Genomic DNA, 22583 nt, shown 5'->3' with positions numbered 1-22583 from the left:
GTGCTTTACACAACATGTTTTTTAAAAAATGCCATAGTGGGACTGTAATATTTGTTTGATCAATTGATGTATTTATTGATATTTGTGCCAGGGCTGATGAATAAGTAGATAGCCACAAAGTCATCCATTAGAGATAAATGATGTTATAATTATTTACTGAAAGAGTCGTGATCAGGTAATTGCTCTTGTTTCACCTGGACAAACAAGTCCAGGGAGCTGGGATCATTTTCCATCAGTGACGTTTGTCGCCGACATCCTGCTTCAGCCAGTCTCCTGCATCTAACGTTCCTGCGTCACATCACTCAACCGAGTCAACAGCAGCTGGTAACACTGTCAGTCATTTCCTGTGTAATAGCTGGTTCAGTATCTAAAACTAAAGAAAAGGGAATACCTTTCCTCCTTTAATTGTGAGGGATGTCCTCAGTGGCCTCTGCCAGGAGTCCACTGTGTTTGTTCCGGCTGACCCCGTGCTTTCCCTGACTGAGGGGTCATCATGGTTGGAGTGTGGGTGTGTGTGGAAGGTCACTGTGGTCACAACAGGTGCACAGAGAGGAAATGGAAACTACTGACTTTTACCTTCTGACAAGGATCTACAGTTTGATCTGAAAAGTACCTTTAATTACTACAAGTCAATGAGAATTGTAAGCAGGGTCCTGACCACTTTCAGCCAGAAGAAATATATCTTAACGACACATTTTGAATTCAAAATAAAATCTCTTTCAATTATTATTTTGTCCACAATTTTTCTTTTTAAGCTTTTGGAATTTTCCTTTAATTGGATAGAAAAGTTGAAGAGCCACAGACTTGGGGGGAGTAGAGAGTGGATGAAGACATGCAGCAAAATGTTTGTGGTTCAGAATCAAACCAGTGACCTCTGCAAGGGGGATGATATCCTCTAAAATTGGGACACAATTGTGTCTCAATTTGAATGGTTCATGTTTGTGTGTCCCTCTGTTATCATATGACAGGACACATTATACATCATTAGTAGTTAGTAGTTTATTTCAGTCTGTATTAACAATTACCTTCCCCAACTGCTAAAAAAAGACATGAAACTGTTTGTAAATTAAAAATAAACTACACTGAGGGACTAAATAGGGGAAAGGTTAATGCATTATTCCATAATTCACTAACTGAAAAGGTGGAGGCTGCAGTTTAGGCTTATCATACCAACCTTTGAAACATAACATTTATATATTACTCTATATATTACTAGTAATTTGAAGTTATGCCATGAAATGCAGAAAAACCTTCTTTACAAAAATTAAGATGAAACAAAACAAAAATTCTAAATTAAATTTTTACTCTCTAGTAAGAAGTCAAACAAGACACCACCAAGAGTCTAAATCTTTTTATACTTGTGGTCATACCTCATAACATTTCTTACATAAACAAAGCTGAACTACACATTTTGAATACCTTTTCACATTTAATCTTGGTCTTGGCAGATTTAGATGATGCAACAAGCAGATGAGTCTCCCAGGTATGTCAGTGGTGTTTGTAGATGATAATTGGAATTGGCCATGTCTCCAAGACCTCTTAGCCCCAGGGGAGCTTTCATTTCAGCTCTGGGATCAAAGGGACCAAAGGGGTCAGTCATGGGTGGAGCAACATGGGAATGATGATGAAAATGTCTCTTGGGAGGGGGACCTTTTTAGACCGGTACATATAAGAAGAGAAGAGAATATCCACACTTCACACTCTACACCTGAGAAACTGGGAAAACTTCAGGAACCGACCGACTGACTGAAAGGTGAGCAGACTGAGCCTCTGACAAGACGCTGAGGGACACTTGAATGACAAAGAATAAAAACCAAGGTAAGGATGTTGACTTAAACTTCAACGCTGCATTACTGAGCATTGCAAAAATACACATGGCTTAAATTAGAAAAATATTACAGTAAAAGTTGTAGGAGAAAAAGTTCAATAGAAGTTATTTTGTTAGTTCAGTTTCCTCTTGTAGACTAAAATGAGATGAGATTGTCATTTTGTCCTAACATTGTTTCAGGTGTGAGATCTCTGTATTTACAACTATCAAATGCAAAGAAGTCTATTTCAAATGCAATAAATACAGAAAGTAACAAATATAATGTGTCATCGTGACTAGTGATCTGATTGCAGTGATGTGTTTATTGCGGTGTGACATTTTTGCTACGATAAAATCCTTTTTACAAAAAATTCAACTGCATCTTATCCTGTATCTGTTGATAATTTTTTTGTACAACCACCTCTATGATCTTGACTTTTGAGGGTTTTTAAAGTATGTATTTTTAATTTAATTTAATTAAAACATTTGTGAATATTTTCAAATTCAGTACGCGTGTTCCACGTGAGAATTTCACTTACAACTTCTTTTAATATTTCAACACCCTGACAGCAGCTTAGACTTTGCAAATGAAATGGATAACTATTTAAAGATGAAGCTCTTACTGTGATAGATAACTGACAATAATCTCTATCAGGTGAGAATACCATGTTTGCATCTCGGCTGGTTTTGCTGCTCGGCCTGCTTCTCTGTGTGGGGGCTCAGCTGTCCAACGCCCAGCACTGGTCCCATGGTTGGTACCCTGGAGGCAAGAGGGAGCTGGACTCCTTCAGCCCGTCAGAGGTCAGCATTCCTGTATGTGTGTATGCTGCTGAGCATGTGTTCTTGTTGATATTAGAAAAAAAAATCATTTTCAGTCTTACTTTTTCTTGTTCTTTCAGATTTCAGAGGAGATTAAGCTGTGTGAGGCAGGAGAATGCAGCTTTTTGAGACCGCAGAGGAGGAGTGTCCTGAAAAGCCTTCTTGTAAGTTAACGAAAGCTATTCCTTTTGATAAAATGCATAAGTGCATGTTGTACACTGATGCAACCTGCTGTTACAGCGTCAACCAAACCTTTACTTTATGTTATAATGAAAAGTTATATCATAGCTGTGTACAAACTTAAATGAGTATAGCATATCTGACTTTTATTTTGTATTGTGTCATTCTTCACAGCTAGATACCTTAGCAAGAGAGCTCCAGAAGAGGAAGTGACAGCTTTCCACCAAAACTGCTTTTCTACCAATAGGGATCTTCTTCAGTGTTTTTGTCTTGATGTGAAATAACTTCACTTTGCTTCACTGTTTTTTTCTATTACTCCCATGATGGTTCATTTATGTTCAGTCATGACATGGAATTTACTTGTGGCAAACAAATGTTGAAATTATAATTTCCAATAATAAAATATCTATTTTGATATTAACCTTTTCATTTTATTGGTGTCTGAAACTGCACGTGGCAATAGTTCCGTTAGTAAATAAAGAGTCAAAACAAAACAAAACAAACAAAAAGATATATATATTTTGAAGATGTATAGGAGAAAGCAAACATAATAAAATAAATTATGACAACTTCCTGGTGTTTTGGTTTCGAGGGTCTTTGGGAATCATGACTCAACTTAATTAATGACTGAGACACTGGAAGTAGCAGGAGAGTGGAATTTTCAATTTCGTTTTTTTTTGTTTTATACAGTGGCCCTGTAGGCCAATAGTAATAAATATTTAAAAAGCACAAAATAAGTTTCACTTACCAAAATAAATTTCACAGAACATAAATACATTTCACAGAACATAAATACATTTCACAGAACACAAATAAATTTCACAGAACAAAAATAAATTTCAGAGATCACAAAATAAGTGATCACTGACTGTCAACACAGTAGAGCTGTTAAAATGTCATCAGGGCTGCTGGGACCTGGACAACTGTTTGGATCACACTATATGTATGTCTCTTGTTGAAGTATTGCGCTATCAACTCAAGCTCCTCTTCCATCTTAGTGTGATCCAAACGGTTGTCCACTGCCTTCAGGAAGGCTGCGAGCACCACTGAGTGCAGCAGGAGGGAGGGACGGAGTTGTGTGGGAGAGAGAGAGAGAGAGAGAGAGAGAGAGAGAGAGAGAGAGAGAGAGAGAGAGAGAGAGACCACAGGAGAAGTCATTCATTCATTTAAAGACTCTTTTTTGCTTTGTTTGTTGGCGTGGTCACGACCGACAGTGACCAGTTAATAAAGCTCTTGTGTTCAAAAATCGGCTCGTCATCCTTACAGCGTCTGGACGGACGTTACAATATTGCCCCCCTAACGACATTCAATAAAGAATATCCGCCCTCCTCTGCAGTCTGAGATCTTTTTAGCGTGATTTAAGGGTTCCAGTTGATATGTGTATTTCATGATATGAGGAGCGCATTTCAAGAATCACACTAAATGTATGTCACTTGTTGAAGTAATGCATTATAAACTCAAGCTCCTCTTCCATCCTGGTAAACACTTGAAATTTTGCGCTGGCTCTGCTATTGCAGTATCCACTGTAAACAGGAAATGATAAAAGACTGATGCTGGACAGACTTGGGTTTAGCCAATCAAAAAGAAGTACCATGGTCCTACCCTTTCAGGTTTCTTGAAATGTATTTAGTGACTCTGAAAGGTATTTTGTGATCTCTGAAAGGTATTTTGTGATCTCTGAAATTTATTTTGTGATCTCTGAAATTTATTTTGTGATCTCTGAAATTTGTTTTTTCTGTGAAATGTATTTTGTTAAGTGAAATTTATTTGCACTTTTCAAAATATTTATATAAATATATATATGTATATATATATACTGTATATTTATATTTATATTTATATTTATATTTGTATTTATTTATTACTATTGGCCTTCAGGGCCACCGTAGTTTTAATATGTTGTCGGCTATTCAACCTTAAAAACAGTTTTTTAAATCGTTCCAGTTTTTGTTCTCCATGAGGAGATTTATTTTCTTCCTCTCTTTGTTTTGTTTTGGTCAGTCAAAGAGGTCAGAAATCCTGTAAACATTCATAGAAGGCTTATAGCAAATCTTATTAAATGGAGTACCAATTAGGTTTATAAATACCTAGTCTGAGCAAATCACCATGAGGAGTTTAAAGTTGTTCTTTTATCATCACAGGGTAATTACAGTGGTGGAAAAAAGTTTTCGGACACCCCAAATATTGCATTGAGAATCACTCTTAAGTCTTCAAGTGTTCTTTTAGTCACAGCCAGGTTTATTTATCTTTTGTTCAGTTTTGAACACATTCTGTTATTTGTTGACTTTCATACCGACAATGTTGAAAACTGACATAATGAAACTGTCAAGAATTTAACTTTGTTAGTTTTTCTTGTAAACAATAAACAAAAGAAATATCATTTGTATTTGTTTGTGTCTGCCTAATGCTTGAAAAACAAACAAGATTTTTCAACAAATATTTCAAGACAATATCTGAGATTGTGTAAAATTTAAAGGGTATCCGAAAACTTTTTTCCACCACTGTACACTACTTTGATAATTCCTTCAGAACAGAGCTCAACATGGGTCACTGCGCATGCGCTCATCAACAGCAAAGGGAAAGATGGCCGTTGTAAATGTCTGTAATCCGCTGCTTGCGTTGTCAGACGCAAAGAATAACACTTTTAGTACACCTAACGTGGCTTCTATGACAGATGCTGAAAAAGTAATAAACACTAAATTAGATAGTACCCAGGTTGAAGGTGAGTTTTGCCTAAACGTGGAAAGGTAGCCGTATGGCGTCCTACTTACCGAGCCAACGTTAGCTTTTTCAGCTAATTGGCTAGCTAGCTCACCAATCGGGTGAGCTAGCTAGCTCCTTAGCTAAATAAGCTAACGTCGACTTTCAGACATTACTTGTAGTTATGAGTTGTTTAGCTTTTCTTTCGGTCCGTATGTGATTTTTTTTCGTCAAATGTATCGCCCACCAAAACACCCTTCTTTTGCACTTACTGCTTCATCCCCTTTAGAGTTGAGTGATTTCTCGTTTTTCCAGGCCAGGAAGCGGTTAGCCAGCTGCTAGCTTTCTTGCGAGCAAATGTCTGCAAACTCTGAACCAAACCATTGACTTCAGAACCAAACCATTGACTTCAGAACCAAACCATTGACTTCAGAACCAAACCATTGACTTCAGAACCAAACCATTGGCTTCAGTACCAAACCATTGACTTAAGAATCAAACCATTGGCTTCAGTACCAAACCATTGGCTTCAGTACCAAACCATTGACTTCAGTACCAAACCATTGACTTCAGTACCAAACCATTGGCTTCAGTACCAAACCATTGGCTTCAGTACCAAACCATTGACTTCAGTACCAAACCATTGACTTCAGAACCAAACCAATGGCTTCAGTACCAAACCATTGACTATTCAAACCAGCCACAACACAGGTGTTAAGGTAGGCTTAACTGGCTTCCAGGTAGCTGGTTCATCAGAGAAAATTATGACCACTAACTAAAAACTTTTACCATTAGTACTGCGTTATTTTAAGAAAAACATCTGCAGTTGATAGTTACATAGCTGAAAAAAAAACCACTGAAAAGTTGTATAAAGTGAATAACTTAACATTATATTTTTTACCATATAAAACCAAGCAACAAATAATGCTGTACTACGCATATTTTGAGCAGTATGGATTTGAACAGATTAATATTATTCTTATTTTCCTATTTGCTGATGTCTTACTGATTTGGAAAATGTTTATAAAATATATCTTGCTGTCTCAATCTTTTTCAAGGTTTCTTAAAACAAAGCACACAATCAAGTATTCCAATAATTGTCCAGTCCTTTAATCATTCATGGACAGAGCCACCTTCATCCTTGCACTATTGCACGTTATCATGTTTGTCTATTGTTTCTTTTTATTGCACTCATGCCTTTTGTACTTATATATATATTTTATATATTTTTTATTAGCACTTGATTTTTAGTGTCTGCCTATTTATGTTTGTACAGGGAGTACGCAAAAATACCGGAGTCAAATTCTTTGTATTCTTGAGATACATTGTGATTAAAGTTCTTTCTGATTTTCTGATCTGATTCTGCACTGATTATTCAGTGTTGTTGCAAGACATCAGAAAATGTTGAGTACTGATTTAGCTTTTTCAAGCAACTATCAGACCTGATGTTCTTTATTGATGCTGTCACGTCAAAACCTGCATCCATATGAATGCAGTAGAAAAGTTGCACACATGTTAAAGGATTAATTCCAAATCTGAGAGTTATTGCATGATTACAACATATCCTTCAAGCATTAGGATGCATGCCGAGTAATGCAACGGTTTTAATTCAGAATGTACAGGTCATCTCATCAGTTGGTGCAATACAATGACAGATGAACATTTTTATTACTTTTATTACTAAGAAATGATTTAGGTTATTAAAGTCTTAGGATAATGATAGGCAATGGACAAATTTGGCTTATTATTAAAACAAATACGTTTTTTGAGTGATTCAGGAGAGTATTACTTTAGAAAAGAAGAACGTGAATATTTACATTAGATTAAGCAGCTTTTACTTTTGCGCTTACTAATTTCTCCAAAGTGACCAGTGTGGTAACATTGAAAATTAGGTTTATTTCATTGTAGCCCCTACAGAGAGCTTTTGGAATTAACTGAATAATATGGGATTGCATTTTTTACAGTCTTCGAAAATGAACAATGACACCGTTTGACATTTACTTTTTTTTCTTCTAAAAAAGGGTGAAAAGGTGTTTCCAAATTACATAGAGCACAAGTATTTTCCAAATTGTTGCAATGAACTGATTCCATACACAGTTTAGTGTTGGCTTAACAGCCCTCCACTAATTCATTGTGTGCAATTGTAATGGTGACAGTATATTCTGCCACACAGGAGACAAGAGAGAAGAGGAGCTACTAAAAGGTCTCCTCACTGATGACTACTGCCACGTGTGTGAGGCTGTGCTTCTCTTTGAATCTCAACGGCTGTCCCATTATGAGGTGTGTGCTACCGCCCAGGCACTAGTCATGAAACTGGATATAGGTCAATGACTTTTATATCATACTATCTCCTTTGCTTTCCACCTACAGGGCAAGAAACATGCACAGAAACTCAGGGTGTACCTGCGGGCCAAGAGGGCTGAGAAGATGAACAAAGAGTCCACAGGGTTGCAGGTTAGCACTCATTTTGAGATTTACACCCTTTTTTGTACAATTAATCTGCAATGTCAATTTACTGTCCCAGCTCAGTCCCCAAAAAGTGACAGAGAAGAGTGTAGTGAACTGAGCCAACATTTTCAACTACATACAAGCAGTTACAGAACTCAGCATATGCATTTTTCTTTCTGATTAAAACTCAATTTTATGCTTTTTCTTTTGTAGCAGACAATGACTACTGATAAGGACCGTTTCTGTGAGCTGTGCAACATGGTGTTCAGTTCCCCTGTGGTGGCAAGATCACACTATAAAGGAAAAGTTCATGCAAAAAATCTGGGGAAAAAAGGACTTCAGTCTTCAGGCAAGTATTGGTTGTGTGATGGAAAATTGATGCACTGCTGAATGGAACATTTACAGATTAACACAAAGTTTTTGTCTACATTATCTCAACTGTCTGCTTAAATGTTGCTTAATTCAGAAACTCAAACACAAATTAACTGAAAGTGATCCGTTCTGGTTGCTGTTGTAGACCTGGGGAAAGAGGGGAGCACTTCACCAAGTCAGACAGGGAAACCTGGCGATGCGGACCAGAACTCAACAGCAGATGGTGATATCGAACATAATCATGACCCAACAGCCCCGGAAACAACACCCAGTACTGAGTTTGATTTGAAGGACCCCAGCAAGTACTGTGCACTGTGTGCTGCTCTCTTCAACAATCCTCAGATGGCTCTTCAGCACTACAACGGACGCAAACACCAGAGGAATCAAGCCAGACAGGATCTTCTCAGAAAGCTTGGGGACGATGTCCAACAAGGTAAAACAGAATTCCAGCAAAGGGGTAAAATACAAAGGGCACCCAGCGGGAAATAGATTGGAACTGCACAGTGAAACATAACAATGCTGAATGCATTTTAAGAGGATATATTAATTTGAAGAAACACAATTTTCTCAAGGCACAGTTGTCCTTTGTTAGGATATCAGGCTACAAACACATTTAGAGAGAGACAAGGAGAGATTTTGAAACAACAAATCCATCAGCTGAGAATATTTCATCTTATCAGAGGAAGCATGAAGGTAGGCCACTAGCAGGTAGGTGTTAGCTTTAGAACTTTGTGACAATAGACAGCTGTGGGCAGTTTAGTGAGGTAGCGTGTTGAATCTGCAGGGTATGTTGAATAATAACATTGTAGAGTTTCACAAAGTAAGTGTTTGCAGTTGTTTCACTAAGTGCTATTTTCAGGTCTCATGGTGTTAACTTTTTATCTATGGTTACAGGTTGTGTAAATTTGCTTTGTAAGTCTTGAAGACCCCACAATGCAACATTAAAATTATATTAGCAAGATTGTTTTAGAGAGAGTTAGAATCACTAAAAGTTAACAGACATAGCTACAGACCTGAGTGGTATAAATTGTCCTTTTTGGTCATCTGCTGTATTTATTATTATTTATATCAGTATCTGTACTTCTTCTCCTCCTCACCCACTCGCCATTGTCCACAGCTAACTCCCTGATGTGTCAGATGTGTAGTGTGCAATTTAACTCTGTGGAGATGTATCAGGCCCACATGCAAGGAAACAAGCACCAGATAAGGTAAGGTCAAAACTTTTCTGTCATTGTGATATAATATGTACAGCTCTTGAAATGCTCCATTTATATTTTTTTAATACACTCAATCAGAAAAATAATTCCTTAAAATAACTATTTCTAATTTGCTCTTAACCAGGGAGAAGAAAGTTATTGACCTTTGCAAATCTCAGCTAAAATCCCACAACACATTTACAGATGAACTTTCAGATTACATTCAGGTTCAGAGGGCTCGGGGAATCACCCCCAAGACCACTCAAGTCCTCCCCACTGGTGACAGACAAAAGCAGGATGAGGATGAAGAAAACGCAGACGAAGTCAACAAAGGGGATTTCCTTGACTTGAGCAAGCAAATGCCCAACCTTTCTCACACCTCTAATCCTCCTCATCACTCTCGCCCAGGTTGTTATAACCCAGATGAGGGGTGGGGTCCTCCGTATCAGGGCCCTCCATTGCCCTCCAATGGTTGGTATTACAACCGCCCTCCTTCAGTCTTCCCAGGCTCATGCTCTGAAACATACTCTAGTAGGCCAATAAAGAGAAGAAGGCTCAGAAATCGGTCAAGTTCCTCCTCATATAACAGCTCTTCATCATACTCCTCCTCATATTCCTCCTCTTATAGCAGTAGCGCAAGTGACAGTGACAACAGTGAATACAGGCGCAGAGAAAAGAGGAGGACTCAAAGATCCAGGAGGGAGAGGGACAAAAGGGTTAAAGATGAGGACCCAGACAAAGTGGAGAAAAGGAGGAAACGACAGAGGAAGGACAGAGGTAATGAGTCTGACAAGAGGAGAAGAGAAGAATCTGGAGATTCAGAGGAAGAAGGGAGGAGAACAAAACTGAAAGGTCATGGCAAGCGGGGAAGACAAGAAAAGGAATCACAGGGGGAGGACTTGAGGTTGGAGGAAGGGAAAAAGGTGGTGGACAGCTTAATGCTAGAACACATGACGGACAATGACAAAGAGAGAGATGTGCATATTAAGACTGATGTGAATGTTGAGCAGGGGGATGGTGGAGAAGATGAGCCAGTCAAACCCAAATACAGGAAAGAGAAGAAGAAAACAAAGGAGAGACCGGACAATAGGACTGAGGACGAGAAACTGTGGGATGACTCTATTCTAGGCTGTTAAACTCAAAAGACAAAGTTTTACAGCTTACATTATATGGAAATATCCATGAACTCTATAATAATGTAATCTGTTGTAGCAGATGAATCAGTTTTCCAGTACCTGCCCAACAGCACAACAGTGTTCTCTGTTGAAATCTGGTGAGCTATAGTCACTTTGTGTTTGTAAGAAATGAATGAATTCTTATTTGATGTTTTTTGAGTTGGTTTGCACGAATATCCACAACTATGTTCACTTTTTGCCACTATGACACACAACAATGTTGATTTAATTTGTTTGCACATTTTTGCACATTTTTTTTTTTTTTGCATGAGTTGTAATGATCAAGGTGTTCTCTTTACCTCTTAACATGTCAGTTAGTTAAATTATGTTTTATTTTGTACCTGTGCTTCTAGCAAGGAAATGATAGATTGTGATCCCTATGGCCGCCTGTAGTTGGCAGTGTTGAGCTTCACTTAGAGCCTCAGTAAAGCAAATAAAAGCCAGTAGATGATAGAGGCTTCGTCATTTCATTTATTTTTGTGTGCTTTCACTCAGAGGCACTTATGCTGCTAGAAAGCCTTTAGTGAAGCTCAGTGGACATTAGATTTCAGGAAATGATAAAAATAAACCCTGCACAGAAAGTGTTCGGGGCCAGACAGGTGCATCGGTTTAAACGAGGACAACTCCTAAGATGCATGAACTCAGCTGTGTCTGAGGAGAGACAGTATATATGTGTGTTGTAGTTATTGCAATTTCCAGTCACCTTTTTGACTCATAAAGATACACTCTGAACTGTACATCTGGTCTTAAAAGGTTAAAGTAGTGTTACAGTATAAAAACTACTAACAAGCCTGTTAGATCTATTAGGCACAGCATACTTGACCCAAAAAGCACTTTGTGATTCAATTTTGTATGAAGTTATATTTTCTTTCAGTCTTAACTGGGGGAATTGCAGGAAACTGTCCACAATCAACAGAGCTTTCTTTGCATATATCTTGCTTAGTTTGTGAATCAATTTTTGATTTGGCATCTTTTTGTTTATGAAGTTTAGAATGTACGGTCTATCAACAATATCTAAAGTTTGAAAAATGTGTCCTCTTAATATCTGTACATCAGATAATTGATTATATTATAAACTTTAAATCAGGGTGATATACTTTACATGGTTTGTAAACAGGAGAAAGAGAACCCAGGGATCCAGATCCCAACAGAAGTTATAAAACTACTCTAAGTTAAGAGCAGGTTGGACTGTCCTGTTTCTTTTATTATTTACAGAGACTTAATGTAAGTCTAGTAGGGTTCAGTATATGAGCTGACAAACACAGTAACATATACATGGAGTTTCTTGTCTAAAAGTTACAAACCTGTGAAAGAATTACCTTGAGAGAATGAGGAGAAATAATGAGTGGTAAACTTCTCAGTAGGCGCCTTTTGATTTGAAGCGTCAGAGATAGACGAACAAAGGCTCAGCACTGTTTAAAGAAAAGCTCTGAAGCCCCCTGAGATCTCCTGTTTTCAAAGAATCCTGTGGTCTCGTTCCCTGTCTCTCTCGAGCGTTCGACCCCCGTAGAGCTACAGGGTGCCCACATCCTCTCACTTTACGACCCTCACCATGCCACTCTGCGCTCCACCCTCCACACACTAAAACTATACAAAGACACAACTTAGGGGATCTTATGTTCATCAGTTTAACATAAATTTTGAGTCCTGGAGATAATTAGTCAATTGAACAGTGATTTGTCATATTAGATTAGCTTCCCCAAAGTAATTCAGTCAGACATATAACCTGTAAGTGAAGTAAAATTCCAAAATACATCAATTTGGAAAAAAAATTCAAGTGTCTACTAGTCAGAAAAGAGAAAAATGCTGTATATAACAAACCAAACCTATAGTAAATTTAATGCTGAAATGACTACTCATTCAACAAGTATTTGTCAAAGTCATTCATTAAGCAAAAATTCCATTGATTGATCCAGCACAAAATGTAAAGACCTGCTGCTTTTCTTTGTTTTTTAGCATCATAACTTTAGTGCTTTCGTGGACATCATCTTTGGTTCTTAAACATGGCTGTGGACTTATAATACCACTTTCTGTCACTGTATAGACTCAAATGTATAGTGTGTAAGCATGTGGATATTAAGTGATAATTTGAGGTCAGTTTCTAGATTGAAACACTCACTTGCTCACCCATCCTGTTGGTGAAGCAACGGTATCCTTCAAGGTCGAGAAGCTCCTCGTGATGCAAGAGAAGTATGATGCCACATTTGACAATTGTTCACCATCGAAAACTTCTATCAATGGAAATATATTTATGCACAACTACCACTCTCCTCTTCCTCTTCTGATCAGTGCATTTTGCACAGCCACTTGCTAAATTATAAAAACCTTACATTTGTGTAACACTAGAAACATGTTGGTGTAAGATGGTAGCCTCTGGAGAAGGTGATCTGCTCCAATGTAAGAATAAAAACCTTATTCTAAGTTAACAATATCAAAACATTAACTTAAACAGACTCTTTCCCTCTGTCTCTGCCACATGTGACAGATTGTAAATCTGGGTATGGGACCCTGGGTCATCTCTTTCAGGCATGTCCTAAACTCAAAAACTGTTGGGTTAATATTTTCCAGCTGTATAGCAACATATATAACAATCAATTGTCCCCTGATGGCCTTGCTGTGATATTGGGTTGCTCAAGCTATGTCCTGACTCTCCCCTCTGCAACGCAGCAGGCCCTGAGGTATGGTTCGGTTTTAGCAAAAATAGTTATTTTAAGAGAGTGGAAATCAGCCTCTTGTCCCTGTTATAAAAAAGTGGCTAAATGATATGATCTCCTGTTTGTATCTTGAGGGAATCCGATACACAATGTCAAACACCCATTATAAGTTTCTTAAGATCTGGGGACCCTTTGTGGAGTTTATCGAGAAGGCGAGAAGTCAGTCTTTGAACTAACTATGACAGTATACTGTATATGCACAGCATTACAACTTGGTTGCACCCCGAATGATGTTGTGTTGTGATATTCTCTGATCCCTGCTCTTTTTGCCTCGCCTTGGACCCCTTGTAACGTTACAAGGACTTTCTGTGGACTCTACTTCTGGCCATTTATTTATGTGTGGACAATACATCAATGTATGGACTGACACGGTTGCACATCTTATCTCTTTTCCTGGCAGTGTGTTTTGTTTTGTTTTGTGGTGTTTTTTGTTTGTTTGTTTTTGTTTTTTGTGCGTGAATGTCTTTATATGTATGTTCTTATAAATGTATAAAATATGTTTATAAATAAAATCTTTGAAAAAAAAACCTTTATCAAAACATTTTTATTTTCAGGTACATATTCGCTCTTTTAAACATAATTACAAATAATATTTTCCATTTCCACCAAGTTTGATCTGCTGATCTGCTAATTACTACACACTGCACCTTTAATTATTGACCAATGGATTAACAAATCAATCGCACAAGAATTTTAATAATAATAATTATAAATAATGATAATTGGCAGTTATAGCTGGCTCTCACCCAAGTCCAGTTGTTCTAAATGTGAACCTTTACTGCTGTCTTGTTGTGTCAGTCATGTAACTGCCAAAGTTTATCAAATAAGCCACACAAGGACCCACCCCTGCACTTTACAAAGAAAATAATGCACAGTCAGTCACTTTTCACTTCAATTGATTTGTGAAGAGTGATGGACAGTCATTGTTATAAAGTGATGGACAGTCAATTCATTTTTATCTACAGTAAAGACAAAAAAAGAGAGTTTATTGTCAAGAAGAGAAATGCAGGAGCAGATTCCTTTTACATTTAAAATTGAGGGAAAACTGAACCCCATTAAACCAAAATTATTGTCAAATGTATTTAGTGTTTTTAAAAACTGTGAGATGGTTAATTCCCCATTGAACAGTTTTGCACTTGTTTTTCCTCGTATTACACCTTTCTAGTGAAGAGAGGTTGGAATTCAGAATTTGTAAAATTTATGTTACAGTCAGTTTCTTATGGACAAATTACTCTTTCTGTAATGTGTGTATTAATCAAACTATGAACTGTAAAGTATAAGAAGACCTGAAGTTGCTAGTTACACACAAGTGATTGCTGAACGATACCCTACCTAAACCTATAGCACTGTAGAAAAGATTTTGTATCGACAATCCTTTGATTCCAGTTAGTATATGGTTTAGAGTTTGACTGTAGGTGTAGTCAGTCCACAGCCTGCACACCAAAAAGAGTCTTCCCCCACTATTTTGTAAATTAATTCATCATAATCTGAAAATCTAGACTATTTTTTTACCTTTTCAGATCACGTTGAATTAATTTACAGCAAAGACTTATGCTACTATGTGAATAAACAAGGGAGTACAAATATATAGCACTTTTAATTGTTCCTAAAACAAGCTGGTGCCCTCCTATGCATGCAGCTATCTTGTGTGTATTGTTTTGAGAAAGTATATTTTGAGTTTTTTATGTGTGGTTCTGGTTTAAGATATGTCACCTTGTGTAATGTGTTACCCTGTGTCTTCAATAACATACATTTGCACATGCAAAGAAAAGATGAATTCTTGCATTATGCAAAAAGTAGACAATAAAGATCTATTCTTTTCTCATTCATATTGCTGTGTTCTGCAGTGAGACAGTTACTTATGTAGGACCCAGCTGAGCTCTGGGTCATGCACCTGGGCAGACCACATCTCTGCAAACTGCTACTCTTTTTATGAGTTTTTTTTTTGTTGCTTGATAAGAGGTATCACATCAGCTTGATTTTAGCTGTATGTCTTGAAGACTCAACATTCTGTTCATAGTATGTATCTTCCACCTAACAATTTACATTGCTGTGCTGAAGTATAGTGCTCTTGTGTGTGGTATACATTTGAAAGTGATCACAGTCAGGACTGTCAGATGTTAAGCGCTTTTTTGATACTTCATATGGTACTCTTTTTGACAAAATTTGATCATTTTCATCTACATTTAAATAACTATTTTCAGCAGTGTATGGAAACAGTGCATGTTGTCTCAACTCCTATGTCTTGTGTAGGCACACACTGATAGGCCCTGCGTCGTCTCATTGGGGTGTTTCCCTGACGACTTGGCCTTGTCAGCTCAGATCCTCCCATCATCTCTGACAGATAGATAGCAGGAAAAGAAAGTATCAGCACTGTCCTTTTGATACCACTCAAGATCATAACACGCGTACACTCACACACACTGGTGACCAGACAAAATGGTCTCACTGCCACTGGCATGGACACTGCTGACCGCATCTCTGTGGACATCGGGTAAGACCACTATGTTTCCCTGTTTGTTATTTAGTTAGACTCCGACAGTCTCGAAATCACAAGTCAGTCAGTGGCCGGTGCGAAGGAAAGTGATTTTGTGTACTTAAGCTGAACATTGGGTGTTGTTTAATTTAAGCTATAACTGCATCATCAAATTCTGTTTGAGTTATAATTTCTGCAGCAGGGGAAAGAATTTTTTCGGTAGTCAAACAGATAATATGGTCTATTTTCTGATTGAAGCACAACACTGTAATCTTGGCTTATTGTTTGAACTCCATTGGTCAACATAACTGTAATGGAAGCTACTGTGAATTAGAATTATACATTTAAACCGATATAAGTTCTCAAAACTGTTAACGTGTTGATTAATTAACCGAGTACTCATACATGTTTGCAGTAGCAGTAAATCTGCACCAAGGAGAGTTTTTAAACTACAACTATATTAGTGATTGTCCTAGATACACCATATTGGTGTATTCAATCTGACCAGGATTATGTGTGTTTGTAAGAGCAAAATGAATCTCTACAACACCCCGGTAACCTTAACGTTTCTTTTACTGGAAGCCTTTCAGTGTCCTAGGAAGTTTCGTAAGTCTGTTAGTAGCAGCAGCAATTGCTATACCTACATACTTTTAACATTGCACAAATGCTAAATAAGTCACTTTCCAAATGTCACCTCTGCAGAGTTTCAACATGTACAAGGGTTTTTTCAGTGGATTTCATTTCCATTCTTGCAACACTTTGTGTGTTTAGTGTTATATACCGTATCGTCAGGTATGTCTTCTGTCTGTATGTTCTTCACATCAGAAATAGCCATTTGTTTAGTAAGAAGGAGAGATTGCATATGTGCTGATGCTGAAGTGTTTTCTTGAACCTTTGTTAACATCATATGATGGACAAGTAACACTGAAGAAAATAAATTCTGCCTCTTAAGTTTGGCCTTGCCTTTTTTATACAGTTTAACCTATTTTAGATAAAAGTGATCCTAAACTCTGGCACTGTACTGTTGGAGTCTGTTGATGTACTGTATGTCTATTTGTCCAAATCTCATGACATTATTCTGTTTCCAGTCCTAGGTTCGAGCCATACCCTAATGCATGAAAGCACCAGCCTTCGCTATCCTCAGATAAGCAGTACAGAGACCATTGAGTGTGTCTGCACTAACATCTCTTGTGACACGGTGTACTGGTTCCGCAGTGATTTGAGTAACGGAGTAGTAAAATTCATCGGTCAATGCAACAATGCCGACCGGGAACACCATGGGGATGGTGTTGACGCCAAAAGGTACAAGATGAGGAGAAACAGTGGTATGTCCTTTACGCTTCGCATCAGCAATGTGACTGTGAAGGACACGGGGATTTATTCTTGTATTCTGAAGGACAAGAAAAACAAAGAAATATGGAGGCCTGGGTTTCTTCTTCTGCCTGGAGGTTTGTATGCTCATTTCTCAAGAGCTTACATTATGCAGTGAAATATGTAGTGTTTATTAAAAGTGGTTTTGAAAGTCGTATAACATTTTCCAAATCTTGATTGCAAATGGAGCAGTAGATTATTTGAATGGGTAAATACAGATCAGAGTAATCAGAATCGGCAACGGCAGAATCCTAAGTTTGAATTCTTACAGGAAACTTTATATTACAAGTCTTTGTCCTTATCTGTTTTATACAGTATAATTCTCCTCTTTCTACATCACTTTAATATAGTCTGTTATCTTTTTTACTTAACTTGGCAAAACAACTGAAAAATAAATAATCCTTAAAGTTTAAATGATACGCTTATCTCATTGAACGTTATTCCTTAACACCCCCTCTCAGGTGATTAGTTCTGGCTACAATCTGAAACACAGGGCTTCTCATAGCTGATCTTTCTCAAGTGGTTACTGCTGTGAAGTGCAACCATGTAGAGTTAGCGGACACTCCCAACACCCTCTGCAGAACTGAAGACATTGAGTGCTGTTGTTGCTTCATTGAGAGACTTCTAGAAGATGTATACATAATGCAGCATGCAACAGCTATGCCAGAGAAATATGAGTTATGATGTAACTTAATGGTTTAACGCTTGGCTAGCGCTGCCTGTCAACAACATCAAAAAGTTGATATCAACAAGTTGATGTTGTATAAAAAAAGTAAAGAAACATTTCCAGATACCTAGAATAAAAGGTGTACATTTTATTTATTTATATACATGGATAAACTCCATGACAAGTTCAGTGTCAGTAAGTCAAAATATACGCAGTGACCTTCTGTGGTTGTGTTGATGGGTCAAACACAAAACGCACAACGTATTCATCGAGAAAAATGTTGAAGAGATCTGAGTTCAAATAGTTTTTTCTGTGGTGGGAAAAGGGGATCTGTAGAAAACTGAAGATTGTTTGATGTGAGTAAAACATGTACATTCTTGTTTAACTGCTGCTTTCTCATTATTTGTTTTTATTTGTTTGGTCTTTATCTGACAGTCCCCGCGCCAACTGTGCCTCCTAAGACAAAACCCAAATCCGTCAACTTAGACTGTCGCTGCTCTACGAAGGATTCTATGCAGGGTAAGAGATTTTTCATAAATGGGGAAAGAGCGCTTGATTGTTTTTTTTTTTATTGTAATTTGTATGATGCTCTTATTTAAAAACAATTCATACACATCATGCTATAAAAGTACAGTAGTATTTGAATTGTAATTGGGTATAGATTGTATGTCCTGTCTATTTTGTGATGCAGTGAACGCAGTAGAAGCGATAGCTTTGTCCAGATAGTCTAGTGACCATCTGATGACCATGTTACGATTAGCCTTGTGGCTGAAATACAACAAGCTAAAAGACATTCAAATAACGCTATATATGTTCACTGTATTTGTTCCAGATGGCTGCGGCTCGCTGATTCTGTGGCCATTGGTTGGAATTATTACAACCCTGGCTCTAACGCTCATCTGCATGCTATACTATTTCAGTCGTGAGTGGTCTGCCAGTGTATTTGAATTGTTTTTTATTGGATTTTTCAAACAATTACAGATTATTCATTATGCAAACATTTGCAACCCACCCGCCCCACCCCCCTGGGAGACTGGCCAACAAACCAAGAGTGGAAAGGATAATAATAATATGTATACATATTCATGCACACACGTATATATAAAATAAATCACAAAAGGAAATCAAGCAAAATACAAGACAAAACGTACTAAAAACCAAAAATAAAATAACTACAATTTACTGAAAAGTCAGGATTCTACAGCGGTTCTGCATGATTATGATCAGCCGTTACAGGCTTTAGATTATAGTTCTTGTAGTGTAGACGTTATTATAATAGTCCTGGAATGGTTTCCATATTTTATGGAATTTATTAAACGAACGAAGAGTGTTGTATCTGAGCTTTTCCAACTGCAAATGGCCCATTACCTCCTCAACCCAGCGGCTATGCATAGGGGAGGAGCTAGATTTCCAATTATATAGAATTAGACGTCTTGCTAAAAGTGACGAGAAGGCAACAGCGTGGACCTGAGCTTGTGTGAGATTCAGATCTCTCCGAACTGGTCCGCCAGTGTAATGTGCAAATAGTTTAAATCTTTGTAGGAAAAAATACATATTGGTGCCAATTGATGAAAAGTGAAATTTGCAAATGGTTGTTACACACAGATACAATTTCCAATGTGCAAAGAGCTAGATTTTTAAGGTATCCCTGTCTTTGTTTTCTATTTTCCTGCGTGTAGGGCTACCCAAGAAATGTCGGCACCACTTTGTGAAGTAAGTGTAGTACTACAAAATGGTTAAAATAGCTGTTTTGCAACTGAATGTGCTTTGGTTTACTGATACTAGATTCTTTCTTTTGATTTTTCTACATAAAGGAAGAGATAGATGACCGAATACACAGCATTTTCAGCATTTCTGACTTAGGTATGTACCTTATAGGTGTATTTTTATTTTCCAGTATATACATTTACATACTAAAGTGAAAACAAATGTTTTCATATAAACAAAACTCTTATAATTTGTGTTAAAATACAGTATCTCAACATCTTTCATCGTTTCTTGTAGGGGGTGAAGTGTTTTTCTTGAGCCGTCATCCAGTGGAGCATGAAGACAACATGTCATGGTTATTTACAATGAAATGTGCTTCCTGTCAGAGAAGAGATTGATGATTTCAACCCCGGCAACCATGTATCATGTTGTAATATACTGACAATGTTTTGTTATGTTTCTCCAAAGACAGCCTCTGAGCTTTATCAACTTCAGTTCTTAGCAATGTGCTTTACCTTATCATCCTTTTACATTTGTCAATAATCATTATGCAGATGATATCAATCATCCATTCATCATCAGCAGGCTTCTGATCCATAGCTCTGGTCTTTAGAGTACAATTAAATAAGGACAAAAAAAAAGGAAGTTCTTCATTTGTTTTTTTGCCCTCCTCTGCATTGATTGTCTTCATCTTTCACAGTGTTTTGAAATGTTTTAACATCCATCTAGAAGAAAACTGCTCTTTCAAGTTGTTCATTATGTGTGCAAAATTCCTTTACTTAAATAAAACTGTATATTTTTAACATTAAAAGTGGTCTATTTTTTATTTAATTGGTGATTGAATTTAAAGGTAAAACCACTCATCTATGTAGCTCATCTATGTATGTGGATTCAAGTAAAGTTATGGCTTGCATACAGTGGAAGTTTGTATGTTTAAAACTGTTTCTAGTGTTGTGTTGTATCTGACAGGTTTTTTGTGTATTAAGAGAAAGAGAGGTTTGAAGGTGGGTGTCACGCATCCATTGTCAATATTATGTGTTGCGGAAGTTGAGTAGGTGAGTGGCAGAGTTATGCGTCTTCCTTTACCTTTTGATGTTTAAACTTGCATTACATTCAGTTTCAGTTCAACTCCCTCTGGTAATGTGCAAGAAATCTAAACTGCTTTACGTTCAAATTAAAGGCTACAATGTCTTTCATAGATAATTGTGTATCTTTTGCTCCCTCACTCCCATTTGCTCCCCCCTCTCTTGCTTTTTAATCTGTCTCACACATGCATACACGCAGGCACACCTGTGTCAGTGCGGATTGTAAAGAAGTCACTGGGTTGGTGGTTGTTTGGGTCTCAATGAGTGCAAGCGACTCTTTCCTGTGTTCTGTGTTCGAAGCCGTGTTCACTAAGATTCTATCTCTTCGCTTAACTTTGAGCTCTTCATCTAGTCTCTGAAACAAAAAGACCACAAATGTACCACAGACTAAACCACAAGCACTGACAGAGGTACACAGAGAATGACAGATAGAAAAGCGTTAGTGTTTGAAATAAAATACACACACATACACAAAGAATTAAAAAGATACATGGAAGAATGTTCTAGTTTGAGGATTTTTTATTGCAAATGATACAATACATTATACTGTGTGCTTATATTAACAAATGGATTCAAACACAATGAATAATATGCATCTATGGATATCTGGTTTTAGGTTGGACTAAATATACTACTTGCGCATGGTAGAAAACAGATCAATAAATGAAAAAGGTCTAGAACAGTTAATTACAATCAACATTAGCTTAGAGGAATTAAGAATGCCAAACAAATGCTGTTTTACAGTCTCTTCCTGTAAGACTTTTACTTCCATGTAAATACTACATAGACAATGAAAGCAAAGTAGACAAAGGATGCCTTCTTTTGTCTCTTTGAAAAATGAGCATAATTATTGGTGTAAAAACATCTCTAATAACAAGATACTACAACTACAAGCATAAAAACGAGAACAACACATTAAATGTTATTTAACGCCTCTATAAAAAAACTGAAATAAAGCAGCAATAATACATTTTAAGTACTTGATTTATCTTAGACAGCATGAGCATGGCATACTTTCTAAAGTACAAACTGTGTGTGAACTATTTGCTTTACCGTCATTCTTTGCCACGTTTCAGAAAACACTGCATTCATTTTTGGGCGTTTAGATCCAGGAACATAAATGAAAGCAGCTAGAAGTGGTAGATTAAGGGTATGTCTAATTACTAAGACTGACTGACTGCTGTTTTTTGTGTTAAGTGTTAATCCTTTAAACACTGAAGAAACATTTCTGTTGAAAAAATATAAAGATAGGAAATTATAGACATGAGTTTTGTTGACATATATGTGTGCTGTATCCTGCATGTTTTCTTGCTAATTTTTTACATCATAATGTGTCATTTTTTATCTTTTAATATCGTAAGGGATATTTTACTTTTATTTACAATGAGCAGGTGGTTATGTAGATTAGAACCCTAACACTTCACCTCGGGGTCTTGTCTCATCCTGTCAGGATTCTAATTGGCATAACTGCCTACTACATTATTTTGTAGGAAAATTAAATGACTGTTCAAACGTAAAAGAAAAATTGAGAAACCCTAATGTTTAATATTTATAAGCCAAAACATTAAAGCATTAATGGCTAAAGTTAGCTGTTATTGATGTGTATATGTATATGATAGCATGACAGATCCCTCAATACTGTCTTTAACTTTAATTTCAGTCACCGTAATCACCTCATACACCCTGTTTTCCTCAGAGATATAAACATATAATGCAAATAAGAGAAGATAAGATAACAATATGTGGCAGATGAACGAAAGCATCATCGCTTTTTATTACTTTCAACTGTAAACATATTTGTATGTCTATAAGATAATACAAAATACCCTTAAGAAACAGAATTTTACATATTAAGGTTTCATAGAT

The 22583-nt window shown here is 37.0% G+C and overlaps 2 protein-coding genes and 1 long non-coding RNA gene across 8 annotated transcripts; 2 read left to right on the top strand and 1 right to left on the bottom strand.

Annotated features, from left to right (window-relative positions):
• Nucleotides 1-1416: 1416 nt before the first annotated feature.
• LOC117817710 lies at nt 1417-5972 on the bottom strand. Its single transcript, XR_004632185.1, has 3 exons — nt 5779-5972; nt 2473-2649; nt 1417-1791 (listed from the first exon to the last, which is right to left on the bottom strand). It is a non-coding gene; the product is annotated as an uncharacterized LOC117817710 (long non-coding RNA).
• On the top strand, nt 1512-3206 carry gnrh2 (gonadotropin-releasing hormone 2). 3 transcript variants are annotated; one of them, XM_034690451.1, is made up of 4 exons: nt 1512-1753; nt 2463-2608; nt 2707-2790; nt 2981-3206. In XM_034690451.1, the coding sequence occupies exons 2-4, from the start codon at nt 2474-2476 to the stop codon at nt 3017-3019; spliced, it is 258 nt and encodes an 85-aa protein (XP_034546342.1). In that variant the 5' UTR covers nt 1512-1753; nt 2463-2473; the 3' UTR covers nt 3020-3206. The 3 variants fall into 3 exon arrangements, with proteins under 3 accessions (XP_034546342.1, XP_034546335.1, XP_034546350.1); XM_034690444.1 differs by having other exon boundaries at nt 1512-1818; XM_034690459.1 differs by lacking the exon at nt 1512-1753 and adding an exon at nt 2216-2260.
• On the top strand, nt 5369-20416 carry zmat1 (zinc finger matrin-type 1). Of its 4 annotated transcripts, XM_034690422.1 has the most exons (11): nt 5369-5528; nt 7680-7786; nt 7877-7960; nt 8168-8303; nt 8472-8759; nt 16976-17335; nt 18361-18444; nt 18758-18847; nt 19605-19638; nt 19740-19788; nt 19930-20416. In XM_034690422.1, the coding sequence occupies exons 1-10, from the start codon at nt 5390-5392 to the stop codon at nt 19747-19749; spliced, it is 1332 nt and encodes a 443-aa protein (XP_034546313.1). In that variant the 5' UTR covers nt 5369-5389; the 3' UTR covers nt 19750-19788; nt 19930-20416. The 4 variants fall into 4 exon arrangements, with proteins under 4 accessions (XP_034546313.1, XP_034546324.1, XP_034546307.1 ...); XM_034690433.1 differs by lacking the exons at nt 19605-19638; nt 19740-19788; nt 19930-20416 and having other exon boundaries at nt 16976-17189; nt 17284-17335; XM_034690416.1 differs by lacking the exons at nt 16976-17335; nt 18361-18444; nt 18758-18847; ... (1 more) ...; nt 19740-19788; nt 19930-20416 and adding exons at nt 9444-9534; nt 9668-11150.
• Nucleotides 20417-22583: the final 2167 nt, after the last annotated feature.

This window comes from Notolabrus celidotus, chromosome 1 (genome assembly GCF_009762535.1).
Source record: "Notolabrus celidotus isolate fNotCel1 chromosome 1, fNotCel1.pri, whole genome shotgun sequence".
Taxonomy (NCBI): Eukaryota; Metazoa; Chordata; class Actinopteri; order Labriformes; family Labridae; genus Notolabrus; species Notolabrus celidotus.
Note: the sequence above shows the minus strand (reverse complement) of the source record. Positions and strands in the feature narration are given on the sequence as shown.